Below are 14,034 nucleotides of genomic sequence, written 5' to 3'. Positions count from 1 at the left end.
ATCTCTGTTCAGTTTTGAGAGCTGCAACATGCCAGTGACGCAGCTGAATAGGAATGTTTTGTCTGGTCAAGATGGCGTCTTTCCCCGCCAAAATTTACTATTATTGAAAGCAAAGTTATGATCTATCACCAGACCTGTTATTATGTAAAACAATTATTGGTTTGAGTTTGAGTCCCAAATTAATAAGCGCTATTTCACTGCCCTCTCAGTGTTACTTTCCCACCACAGCTCCCTCTCTTACCAACCTGAAGTGCCAGATGTTTGTGAAGTACAGATTTCCTGAGAGCCGCGATGCGTTCCATTTCAAACGCACTATCCGGTCACTGTGGCTTAGTGGTCCCTGGGTCTTCCGAGAACAAAAGTATTTTTCTTGGGTCTTTATGCCTCGTCCAGCTGTCGGAGCGGAGCCCCGACCGTCCGGCTACTATAAGTGATCCAGAAGTACACTGATGAACGGGGCTCGCAGCTGTTCTCTAATGAAGTCCGCAGGCTTCTTCCACTGTTCTCCTGCAATGTGACCAATTTTAGGAGACTAGACCCAGATGATATGCTGCGATTTTTATTAGTTTTTTTACTCTGTCTATACGGAGCTCACAGCAAACACGTCTTCCTCCCCTGGCTGCTGGCCACACCCCTCCATGTATGCTTATTTATAAAGAAATGCAGGGAAAATATCAGGCCCAATTATTTTCTCGATAGTTTGTGGTTTTTTTAAAGGGACATGAAACCCATTTTTTTTTTCATGATTACGACAGAGCCCACTATTTTTTTTTTCCAATTTACTTCTATTATCAAATGTGCTTTGTTCTCATGTTATTCCTTGTTGAAGATATATCTAGGTAGGTAGTATGCACATGCCTAGAGCACTACGTTAAAGGAAATAGTGCTGCCATCTAGTGCTCTTGCTAATGTATAACATTGTTGCTGAACTACTGCCATATACTGCTACAGAGACGTGCATGCTCCTAAACTTACCTTCCTTCTTTTCAACAAACGATAACAAGGAAAACAAAGAAAATGTGATAATAGAAGTAATATAAAAAGTTATTTAAAATTGTATATTCTATCTGAATCATGAACAAACATTTTTGGTTTTTATGTCCCTTTAAGATGCTTTTGAAAAAGCAAGCAGCATTATGTTTGAAAACTGGGGCCAGTAGAAGCAGTGGTGAGAAATTGGTGTGGTTTTACTTTTTTTAAAACGTTGTGTTTGCCTAGAGACATAAAAAGGAGGCAATCTTGGTGGCGTGTCTGTGCAGTGATCCTGAGTGGTCGTACTTCCTAAGAGCACCAGTCAATTATCTAGTAATCCGCTGATTATTGGCACCACCCTACAGCTAAATTACCTAGACTGTCTACTCTATTAAAGCCTTGCATCGTGAGTTAAATATCCTATCATTTTCAAACTGGATAAGACGTTATAGGTCTGAAGCGGTGGCTTACTACAGGTTGCGCTTTTCTACTCGGTGTACCGAGGTACTTGGCTATAGCTGGACTAAAATAACCCCTAACACGGCATTTCTATACTCGCAATCATAATAATACCATAGTCGCCAAACTACTAAACCATATACAGTCACTTCCAAAGATGACCAATATGACAGGGGAGGTTTTACTGCAATGACTTGATGCGCACTACTCAAAATTTGAAATGCTTATACAGAATATATTTGACAAAACTCTGATAGATAACATGATGCAACTTGCTGTCGACAATCTGATACCTATTGGCGACTTTTTCTGGGCCTAAGGATATGAAGCACCCGGCGCAATTATGCAGTATAAGGGAAAAAACAAGGCAGAGAGCATAAGCCTTTTGACTCACAACCATTTCTACATACTGCATTATCCCCGACTTCTACAACAGCCTAATTACATTCCTAGCTTTAACAACGGGCTTAAAGTGACATGAAACCCCAAATTTTTCTTTCATGAGTTAGAACATACATTTTTAAACAACTTTCCATTTTACCTCTGTTATCAAATTTGCTTCTCTTGGTAACATTAATTGAAGGAGCAGCAATGCACTAGTGGTTTCTAACTGAACACATTGGGTGAGCCAATGACAATCGGTATGTGAATGCAGCCACCAATTAGCAGCTAGAACCTTACTAGATAAACCTTTCAGCAATGGATAACAAGAGAAGGAAGCAAATTTAAATAATAGATGTGAATTGGAAAGTTGTTTAAAATTGTATTCTCTGTCTAAATCATGAATGTCTAATTATGACTTTACTGTCCCTTTAAAGGTCAGAATAAGTAAGTCTCCTCTACTTCAATACAGATGGACACATATTGATCTTGCCCAGTAGAAATCGGTAAGAAGATAAATTTGGAGGTAACACTTCCATAGATCTGGACTGCTGCTGATGGAACTGCACAGTATATGGCAAACACTGGGTCTGTACATGTATCTTCAATACAGACCCATACAGACAAGGATTACATTTATAAAACAACAAGCTTGCAGACTACCGCCCCAATTATCATATTTACTTGCCGTGGCCCCCGGGAACTTTAACAAAAACCGAGACCCTCTATTTCTCCAGGAAAACTCATTTATCAACTCAAAGGAACTCGCTATATACAATTCCAAGTTGTGATTGGTTATCAGCCCTGATTCAGAATTATAAATGAGTATAGATAAAGTATATATACCTTATTCTTGCTATGATGAATTTCACTCTGAGAATGTAATTAAGCACATTCTTTTTTTTCCTTTTTCTCACTATCATAATGTTGTTTTGACAGTGTTTGAAATTAAAAAAAAGGTTAATTAGAAGCCAACTAATATTTTTTTGGCTTTATCTATATCCATTCCATAATTTGATGTGTGCATCATATTCACTAAGGTTATATATTAAGTGGTGTTTTTTAAAAGATGCTATGACTGTTTTTCATGCTGTTTTCTGATATAGTTTGCTGTTTTTTCTGTTTAAAATCTTAGGCCTAGATTTAGAGTTCGGCGTTATCCGTAAAAACCAGCGTTAGAGGCTCCTAACGCGGGTTTCTTACGCACTCCGGTATTTAGAGTTTATTTACCGCCACTCAAAATACACCTAACGCTCACCTTTCTACCGCCACCTCAGACCCAGTAGTAAACATATACCGCAAAAAAAAAAAATCCACGAATCACAAAACAAATATTACACAAAGTACACTTACACTCATACAAACACAACACTATCTTTATTTTTCTTTTTTTTTTTTTTTTCATTAAAATACAAAGGATTAAAGTTGCGAGATCTCGGGTGTTTGAAAAAAATCCACACAAATCCATTTTCCCATTGACTTACATAGACACACGGGAAAAGACCCTCATATACCTACATCTAACTAATAACATTATCACAAACATACACTCATCGATGCATACAAACAATATACACCACATGACATACACAAAATTTTTATTTATTACAAAAAGAACACGATTTAGCGACTTTTTCACACAAGATCATGACGTCACTCACTTTACGAGGAAAACCAGTCTTAGAAAAAAAAAAGAGAAATATTTGGAGCCTCCATTGACTTCTATTGGGAAGACGTGCTCGTGCACGCGAAACCCTCATTTCCCTAACGCACGCAAATAGCGTAGACTGAAAAACTCCAAATACCAGCGCTAGAAAATACATGATTTCATGCGTTAGACCTAGCGATGATAAATAGATCAAGAAATGACTATTTCCCTATGGTGGACATATGGTTTTTAATATTAAATATTCACCACACCATAAATATTTTTAACACTTTTAGATTACATCAACTAAAAATCTCCATCACTAGTAACACATTATTATTTCAATAAAATTACATTTACAATTAAAATAAAATTCAATACACATTTCTGGATTCACAAACACTACACAATGGGAAACATCTCTCATTTACCTTTATTATTGCATTTCAGTTATTCAACTCATATGCTTGCAGCAACTGCATATCTACATAGGCTTAACACATAATCACTCATGGATGCACATACATTACGTTTAACATTCACTCATACATGTGCATTCAAATGATGGGGGACAAACACATTACATTCTCTACAGGAATCACAAAACACAACATATGGATTTGACTGTACTTGTAACATCATGATTCCATCACCAGAAACCATTAGGAATTACGTACAAGAAGAACATCATTACACCAGATTACAGATGTCACTTTATGGGAAGGAACAACAATGCCAGACCGCTATATACAAGTCAGCATATGTGGGACACAATCACAATATATACGTACATGTACATAACACGCATCACCCATCACGCAACCACAAAGCACACATTTAGATTTTATTCAGCACACAATAACAATGTAGCACAATACAACAACACAATGAGGATTTCACAACTACATAGGCAGGGTAATAATATCATGACGTCATTACAAGATTCAACCATACACATCACAGATTCACCACTGTACCGCCCCTTTAGGAACTTTAACACTCAATACAGCTATCCAAACATGTCCCTTTAGAATGTCCCTTTAAATAGCACAACTTTAAACTATATAATGATTATATTTCCAAATGTCTAAACCAATCAAATCTCAACAACTGTATAGTATACAGTATAGACATTTCTTTTACTAATGTCATTGTGCAAAATATTTTGTAAACAACTGTCAAATATATAATATAACAGCTTCAGAAAAGTGAGAGACTGGATGGCACTGTTATACAAAGTATCCATAACTAATGAAAAATACGCCAGAAAACAAGCAATATTGTTGTCATACTTTCACTTATTTATCCAAAGTCTAGTCAATAATCAGATCACACAGGCATCCCTCTTGGAAAGCAAATCTAATGATTTCCCAACCATATCAAATTGTGCCATCAATATAAGGGAGGGGGGCATATCATATCGGGGGGGGGGGGGGGGTAACATAATATACAAATCAGACTGCATTATTAATATTTCAGTCATATTGATCAGCTTTTCTCTAATTAAATTCAAATTGTAGTAACGCATGTCAGAAAATAAACTTAAAAAAACAACATTTAAATAAACATGCTAATACACCATGTGTGACTGAATACACTGAATGATACATAGATTTTTGGATTAACGTATTTTTATTATAGCTAAGCCTATCAAACATTTTAAAATAATGAAAGGTACTGCATATATATTGTACAAGTTCATACTGTGTATATAGATATGTATTACACTTCATGTGTTAAGATCGTTGACCTTTAAGTTAATTCCATATGAAGGGCATACAATGGGCACTGAATCTTCACGCCAATAAAAAAAAAAAAACTTATTAAGATAAAATATAGCCAGCTGGAAGAAGTTATACCGCTAGTGACAGCTGTCAGTCACCTCACACATCTGCATTCAGAGAGCACAAACAACTCATACTCACAAGCTGGACCGTTACGGACACATGCAGCACTGCAGCACGGTACCTCCAGGAGGCGCCGATGTACGCTAGGGTCACTGGTAGAACGTTACAACGGGAGCGCGCGGCGTAACGTGACTCCAAGCACGTACATCTCTTTGCGTGGAATTCGGAAGCCGGAGAAATGTTGTGAGTTTACTTTACAGGAAGCACTGAAGGCTAAAATAACAGTAGAATGTATAATTTGATGGTTCCGTTTAAAAATGTATACGGATAACGGAGGTCGAAGACGAAGTTAAAAACTTTTGGTGTTGCGACTAATCACATGATTAAGGCACGTACACAGGTTTCAACCTTGAACCGCCATAGTATTTACTGGCAATTTTTCCAGTACCATCGTCATACATTTTTTTTGTCTATTGCATTATACCTTGAATTACCTTCCCTTTTATATTAAAATAAAATAAATTGTGTATCTTCACTCTAAGCAAGTTTTGTGTCTCCATATTGAGAGTTGCACACACAGTGCTGCTTTCGGTGATACAGTAGTCCAGAGGTCACAAAACCGGTTTGAGCTCTTCTACACAGAAGGGGAAACTGGACTGGATGTCACTTTTGGGGGTCACATACTAACTGCCTCACTACTGGATGGTTATTGCTAATACATTGTGTGTGTGGAGTAGGGGACAATAGAATGCTGATTACATTATTGAGCTGTTTATAGTCTTGCTTAGAAATATGCTTAGGACCATGTCTGTTTAGCTTATAGACAGTATACTGAAACTTTTTCTTTGCTATTGTTACTTTTGAAAAGTAGTTAGACTGAGCTTTCTCTGCTCTTACTGATTTTTTTTTTAAAACTCAGTTGCTATCATAAGTATCTTAATAGTGATATGTTGTGAAGTATCGAGAGAACAGCAAGTTTGTATACAAATATTTCTGCAGCAGCAGACTAAGGGGAACATTTATTAATCTACATTCACAGATTTTGGGGCAGACATTGCTTCTTTAGTCTCTTCTTCACCTCAGAGGTGGCAAGATAAATCACATCAACACTGGTTTGTTCAGGGTGATTGACCTGGCCTGCTCTCTAGTAATAGGTTGTGCATTGCAAGCGGCGATATCAGTCGGACAGGCTCTTTTCTTGAAAATTAGTCCATCTGCAATCTTGATAATTCACGGCAGGGAGAGAAATCGCACAAAATAATTTTTCTTTTTTTTTAGCATTATATTTTAAATCCTGTGTCTCCTTCACATCAAGCATAGCAAGATACAAGCTCTCTATTTGCATTAATAAGATCGTTTGAGAGACCTTGGAGTGCTGATCAGACTTCTTAGATAATCTTGCAGGACCTGAGATCTTGAAATCATCTGGCTCTATGATACATCACATTAATTCCCTGTTGCATATTGGGGATATTATTCACTGCTATATTTAATAGAACATATTAAAAACGTTTTTTTGCACTTTTAATTCTCTTTAAGTTACATCATGGCAGCACCCATATCATTCTCAGGTGGTTAGCTTTGTATACATCATTATATCTAACATTTAGTATTTACAATGATGTGCATTTAACTTACAATGCAGTGATCCTGGGTAGTGTAGAAAGAAATACAACTGAATGGAGGATTAAACAGCAGGTTCCAGAATGTCAATTGTACGGCTCGTTACATTTGAAAGGGTTTATATGAGCAAGTGCATTAATTTTACTGCCACCATTGTGTTCTGATGAGAAGAGTGGGTGTCTTTGTTATCTTGCCCCCTCATGTGATGCACTTGAATTGAAGTTTATTTATCACACATGATGAAAACATAGATTGTTTGTTTGTTTTTCTAGGGAATCAGTTTACTAAAATATACATTGTACACAATACTCGGATTCAAACATTTTAGCTGAATCTCAAAAAAGGGACAAACTGCATTTGAATTGTGTTGTGACTTGGGCATTTCATCATTGCTTGCTTTAAAAAGTGTGTTTCAAAATTAGTAATCATTCTATATATGCTCATTTGCATGTCCTGTTGTCAAAACGCACATTTCTAGAATGTACATTCTATCAGCTAGAGGATTAAATTGATATAAAACTCAAAATGCAATTACCCTAAAATAATAGTGTAGTATAAAAATCAACGTTGCAATATACTTTCATTATATAGTTTGTCAATTTTTCCTGTAAATTAAACTTTTTTTTGACTTTATTTTATTTGCCAAATTAGAAGTGCATATTTCATACCCTGCCACATTTTACACACCAATTTGTTTGATCAGTGTAGTAGCACATGTATATCTCTTTCTTAATGGTCTCAGCATAGGAGAGAATACGTTTTTAAAAGGGTATGTCCCTGGCTGTAAACCAATGCAAATATTGCTAACATACATGGCAACTTTGAAATATATTTCACAGTGGACACTAATTTGCATATTATGCCACGAAAAGCACTACCAGAGGGTCTACTGTACTAAACAAATCGATTTATGCCCTCTTTTCTATCTATATTAAATCCTAATGAACAATTATTTTTATTTCATATATTGTCTAACTTAATGCAGAATGTTTATTGATAATAAATGAGTAATTGAAAGCTAAATATTTTTGTCTCAGTAAATCAAACTTTTCGTTTACAATAGTATGATTTTAAAATTGTATTAATACTTAAAAAATGTACACTGTAATAAGTTGTAAGTCTCATTGTGAAATGTAAAAACATAAGTGCTGTTATGTTTAAAATGATTAATTTAGTGTATTTTTTATTAAATGTGATATTAACCCTTTAAGGACACAGCTTTCAGTTTGCTCAATTGTTTTATGACGGAAAAATTCCGTCATGTTCTTAAGAGGTTAATAATAAAATGATTCAAAAAACACAATCTATTTTGAACTTCAGAGTATCTAGTTTAAGAAAATAATGTCTGTATAATGAAGCTGAATATAGTTTATGAAATCAGTTTTTTAAAAGCTAAAGGGACAGTCTACACCAGAATTTTTATTGTTTAAAAAGATAGATAATCCCTTTATTACCCATTCCCCGCAACACAGTTATATTAATTTACTTTTTACCTCTGTGATTACCTTGTGTCTAAGCCTCTGCAGCTGCAGCCCTCCTAATTTCAGTTCTATTTGACAGACGTGCATTTTAGCCAATCAGTGCTGACTCCTAGGTAACTCCACGAGCGTGAGCACGATGTTATCTATATGGCACACATGAACTAACGCCCTCTGGTTGTGAAAAACATGTCAACATGCATTCAGATAAGAGGCGGCCTTCAAGGGCTTAGCAATTAGTATATGAACCTCCTAGGTTTAGTTTTCAACTGAGAATATCAAGAGAACAAAGACAAATTGCTGATAAAAGTAAATTGGAAAGTTGTTTAAAATGACATGCCCTATCTGAATCATGTCCCTTTTAAAACATGTAATTTTATCACTATTGATTCAGCCAACTGATGTGTTTGACCTGCTCACAGAGGTAAATTACTGCACTGGTGCCGCAGAGAACTGATGGTCCTAAGCGGAAACTGCCTCTGATCCAATGCTAGTTGCATAGCTGGATTGTGTCATTAGCACTGCTGATTGAATCAGCGGCAGTTTCCTCTCAGGATCAGCAGTTTGGGGGTTAAACACATATATTTGCAGGGATGATTGGGATACAATTACATACTCTTACAAATGAGAGCATGCTAATTTTTTTTACTATAATGGCCCTTTTTTGAAAGTTATGTATAGGTACTTTCTAGGTGATATTATTTTATTTTTATTTTCATTGTAATTTATTAATATAGTCATTGCAGTATCAGAAACATATAAAAATATAAATAACGGGTGTTAGAAAAGTGAACATTTGCAACATTGGAGTCTTTTTAAGGATAAAGTGCTTTTTATTTCCAAAAGAGATACTGCTGGATGTTTGATTAAATAGTGTGTACTTACTGAATGAAAATAAGCATTGGTTGGTGAATGTTTGCTCTGCATATGCAGTTTTAAATTAAATTTGTAACTTCAGCATTTTAAAGGGATGTGAAAAGTCAAAATAAAATGTTATTGACTCATATAGAGCAAGTGATTTTAAGGCACTTTTAAATTAACTTTATACAGTATTATCAAATGTACTGTGCTCTTTTGATATCCTTTATTGAAAAGGAAACGTACATATGCTCAGGAGCAGCAATTTACTATGGGGAGCTAGCTGGTAAATGGTGGCTACAGACAATTGTCTCTTGTCATTGGCTCTCCAGATGTGATCAGTTAGCTCCCAGTAGTACATTGCTGCTGTAAAGCTGACTTTAACTATATGTTTAATCCCTTTTGCTGGGGTTAAAAAATACTTGTATGCTGGCAATAGGTAATAATAAAATGTTCTTTTTGCAATTGTATGTCCAAGATGACATGTCCCTTTAACATAAAATTACTTTTCTGGCAATTACATCCTGCTAGACACTGAACTTTTTTTTAAACATAATGTGGTTTTACCCATGGATAGATTTTAAAATGTTACTCCTGTTGTCTTAATGTAATTTCTGTGTTGCAGGTGTCCTGTTTAGATTCTCGTCGTGATCCCAGCCAGGCAGTATGTCTTCCAGTATTAACAGCGACGATGAAACAACACCCCTCTTGTACCCTTCTCATGACAGGTACAAATATGCAATATTGATCTTTATAAGTAGATTACACTCAGAAATGTTCTAAAATGCATATGGAAGAGTCGCACTTACATATATTGGTCTTTTACCTGAAAAAGGTTTTTATTTCTGTTTTTATTTATTTATTATCCTTTAAAACTTGGCTCTTTTCCATTAGAGCGTACGGAGAAAGGCTCAGGATTGTGTTTGACTTCAGTGTCTCTTTAAGTTCGGTTATTTATATAAAAAAATAATAATTTAAGTTGACACCAATAAGAACTGCTTATTTGTGCACAACTGATTCCTAGCTAGAGCTTACTCGCTAACAATGAAAACTCCTAAACAAAACTCTGCTAGTGACAGGGGCACATATTCACATATGAAAATAAAGTAGTTTTATTAAAGGCACGAGAGGAACATCTGTCTTTTTAAACAAAAACTGTAATATATTTTATAATGCCTTTTTAGCTGCAGTGAAGAGATGACAAAAGTATTTGTGTTACTCACTGCGGTATAAAATTACCTTTTTTCACAAAAGAATTGATGCTTTCATTTAATCCAGTGGCTAACACTACTATCGTTTCTCTACACCACTCTGCTATATGATATAAGTTACCTTACTTTATCAAGATAGCTTTTACATTTCTAACTATAGTGTTACCTTAATAATCTGCATTACTGACTTACTGTGTATTTAAAGGGACATGAAGTCTGCATTATATTTTCATAGTGTAAGTAAAGTATTCAGTTTTAAGATAGTTTTCAAATTACTTCATTAAATTTTCTTCATTCTTTTGGTATCCTTTGTATAAAAGTATACCAAGGAAGCAGTAGGAACAGCAGTGCACTAATGGGAACTAGCTGGTGATAAGTGGCCACACACATGTTTCTTGTCATTGATTCACCAGCTGTGTTCAGCCAAGTCCCAGTAGTGCATTCCTACTCTGGAGATGATTTTAGCGATGTGACAGTGTTTAGTGTATGTAGTTTTTGCATTTGATTGTACCATTCAAATTTCGTATAATGAATTGTTCTGCAGATTATAGTCTCAGTTTGCATGTATTTCTTGGGTTATTTTCAGTAATAATGTGGAATTCCAGAAACGGCTTAAAAACAGATGGTGGTCCATTCGAATTATGTACCTTACAATGTTTCTTAGCAGTGTAGGTAAGTTCACAGTTTGTATTGACTATTTATTTAGTGGTATTTTTAGAATGTCTTTTATTTTTTATTTTTTTCAAATGCCATTATAAAACCAAACATTCCATAAACCTAAACCATCCATTGCTGTAAGGATACTCTGAAAATTAGCTTTTGCATTACAATTTCACTTTATTTTCAGACTGTTATTTTATGACAAAATTGTACTAGATTTAGTAAAATCACCATTAGTCTTTTTATCAAACTTAAAGGGACAGTAAAACAGTTTGAGGTTGTAATATTTTTTTTCAATATGTGCAGTAAAAAAAAAATAAAAAAAAAATTGTATGTTTCAATTATTTATTCTGCATTATCCTGTAATTTAAAGTGATTGTAAACTTTATTGAATTAAAGGCCAGTATTAAATAATACTCTTAAAAACATGGGCACTTTAATACATTACAGTTTACAATGATGCTTATTTTTTAAAAATACTTACCTTTGCGTTATGGTAAAAATAACGCCAATCCTCCGTCCGCATCAGCTGCTTCATTAGCATATTGATGACGAAAATGGCTTCCTCCAATCGTTGCATTGCCCCACAAGCTGGATGCCAAAGGGGGCACACAACGATTGGAGGAAGCCGGATTCGTCATCCATCTGCTAAAGAATGCAGCTGATGCGGGCGGAGGATCAGCGTTATGTTTTCTATGATGCAAAGGTAAGTATTTTAAAAAATAAGCATCATTGTAAACTTTAATGAATTTAAGTCCTCCTGTTTTTAAGAGTATTATTTAATACTGGCCTTTAATTCAGTAAAGTTTACAATTACTTTAAGTCTGAAAGTTTAGAGTTTTCCAATGCTGTGAACTTAGGGCACATGACAGGCTTATCAAGCCTAACCCTGCATATATATGTCCCTAATTGACTTAAGCAGAGATGATTAAATAAAAACTGCAAAACAGTGGAGCGTTTGTTAACATAATGGCAGTGACTAGCAAATGGTGGGTATAGTTTGGCTATTAAAAAACAGTTGTAGCAAACAAGATGATTATGAATTCCAAATATTTTCAAACTCACAACATCTTAGTTTATTGCAGGACTGCTAGAAAAATATTATAATTACAATCATTTACTGTCCCTTTAATGGTACATAAATGTCATGATTGAAATGTGCATGAGTGCATGTCAATTTTGAATGGAAGTATATGCTGTTCTGTTCCAGTGCACCTGCATTGAAATGCTGCACCTTCTCAGAGAGTAATTGGTGGTCTGTATGATGTAAACTGAGATATCACTGACCATGATACATCTCACACCTGGTTTTCTAAGCAGACACAGGCCTCTATTTAACAGTGCGGATCAGGTCCGCCAGACCTCGCTGAATACGGAGAGCAATACACTCTCCGTATTCAGCATTGCACCAGCAGCTCACAAGAGCTGCTGGTGCAACACTGCCCCCTGCAGACTCACGGCCAATGGACCGCCAACAGGGGGGGGTCAATCAACCCGATCATACTCGATCGGGTTGATTTCCGGCGATGTCTGTCCGCCTGCTCAGAGCAGGCGGACAGGTTATGGAGCAGCGGTCTTTGTGACCGCTGCTTCATAACTGTTGTTTCTGGCGAGTCTGCAGGCTCGCCAGAAACACGGGGCATCAAGCTCCATACGGAGCTTGATATATAGGCCCCACAGTGTTTGAATGTGGGAGCAACAAGCAAGCGCAGCATTATCGTGTATGTCTATAAATCAGTAGTACATTTCTCTAGAAGCATTTTGTCATTGCTTCCTTTTAAAACATAAATATAATTATTCATATTTCAATTTTGAATGTATTTTTACTTGAAAAAAGTATCTTGGTTGTCTAATGACTAAATGTTAATTACCAATTCTTGGGCCTGCCTTACACAATATTTTTATTTTAGGGTTTTCGATCGTGATGACATCAATATGGCCATATCTTCAACAGGTTAGTCAGTATGTTAATAGGTACAGTCTAAAGTTTAGCCATTTTCATTGTTTAAGAAGTGTTACTTGTTTAGGAAATACAATTCACATGTGAAGGTTTTTTTTTTTTTATTTCAGCTACAGTCCTTGATTATTTCTCTCATTCATAACCTTTTCTAAGGGCTTTTAAATAAAATAAAAAAAGTATGCCACATTTTCAAGCGTGCTTTGTTTTAAATCACCTCAATATGCTGCAAAATGTATGCTTATTTTATGTTGAAATTATTTTTATTATAGTTTTCAAAAATATCAGTTAACAGAATTTAATAAACCAGTATGGTACAAATAATAAGTTGTCAGTACAGATTACATTAGACACCTCATTTCAATGCATTCAATAGTTAAAGGGTTTTTCACCACATACTAAAATTGCACTGTTGTTTCTGCAGTCTCTCCTGAAGTTCTTGTGTTCTGGTTCATCTCAAGAGGTGCTATTCAAGATGCAAAAATCACACATTTTGTAACATACAAAGTGCTTCCACCCCATAACTGGTGAGTCTCCCTGGTCCCGGCTCTCCACCACCCAATCTGTAAAGGGCAAGGTTTAGTAGCAGAAGTATTCTATACCCCCGTCTATTCCTGTTTTCATGGTACATTATAAAGGTTTCCCATTGTATGAGAAAACGTTCCCTTGTGTTCAACGTCTCAGCTGTCATGCCGGCCATATTATAGTGATATGCTATTTTATTGTAGATAAACGAAAAGTTTGGTGGAGCATTCTTCCAGTGTTGGGCCAAACTTATTCTAATAACTGTACAAATGGTCATGGCTAATCTATAGTATTTTTTTGGGAGTTGTGGAATCTTAAAATGTAATAAGGCTTGTTCAGGTGTTAAGACTATTTGTGTTTGGAAAACTGACCTCAAAAGGGCGGATGTTTGAGTAAACACTTCTCTGGCTTTAAT

General features: G+C 35.6%; 1 protein-coding gene across 6 annotated transcripts in view; it reads left to right on the top strand.

Moving 5' to 3' along the window:
• Nucleotides 1–14,034, top strand: part of MFSD8 (major facilitator superfamily domain containing 8) — a 158,474-nt gene that overhangs the window by 14,075 nt on the left and 130,365 nt on the right. For 2 of the 6 annotated variants that reach the window (XM_053703641.1, XM_053703642.1), the window contains 3 exons: nt 9,892–9,994; nt 11,064–11,149; nt 13,048–13,091. In XM_053703641.1, coding sequence (XP_053559616.1) covers nt 9,933–9,994; nt 11,064–11,149; nt 13,048–13,091 — 192 coding nt within the window. In that variant the 5' untranslated portion in view covers nt 9,892–9,932. The other 4 variants (XM_053703646.1, XM_053703643.1, XM_053703645.1 and 1 more) reach the window with 4 other exon arrangements.

This window comes from Bombina bombina, chromosome 2 (genome assembly GCF_027579735.1).
Source record: "Bombina bombina isolate aBomBom1 chromosome 2, aBomBom1.pri, whole genome shotgun sequence".
NCBI classification, from domain to species: domain Eukaryota; kingdom Metazoa; phylum Chordata; class Amphibia; order Anura; family Bombinatoridae; genus Bombina; species Bombina bombina.
Note: the sequence above shows the minus strand (reverse complement) of the source record. Positions and strands in the feature narration are given on the sequence as shown.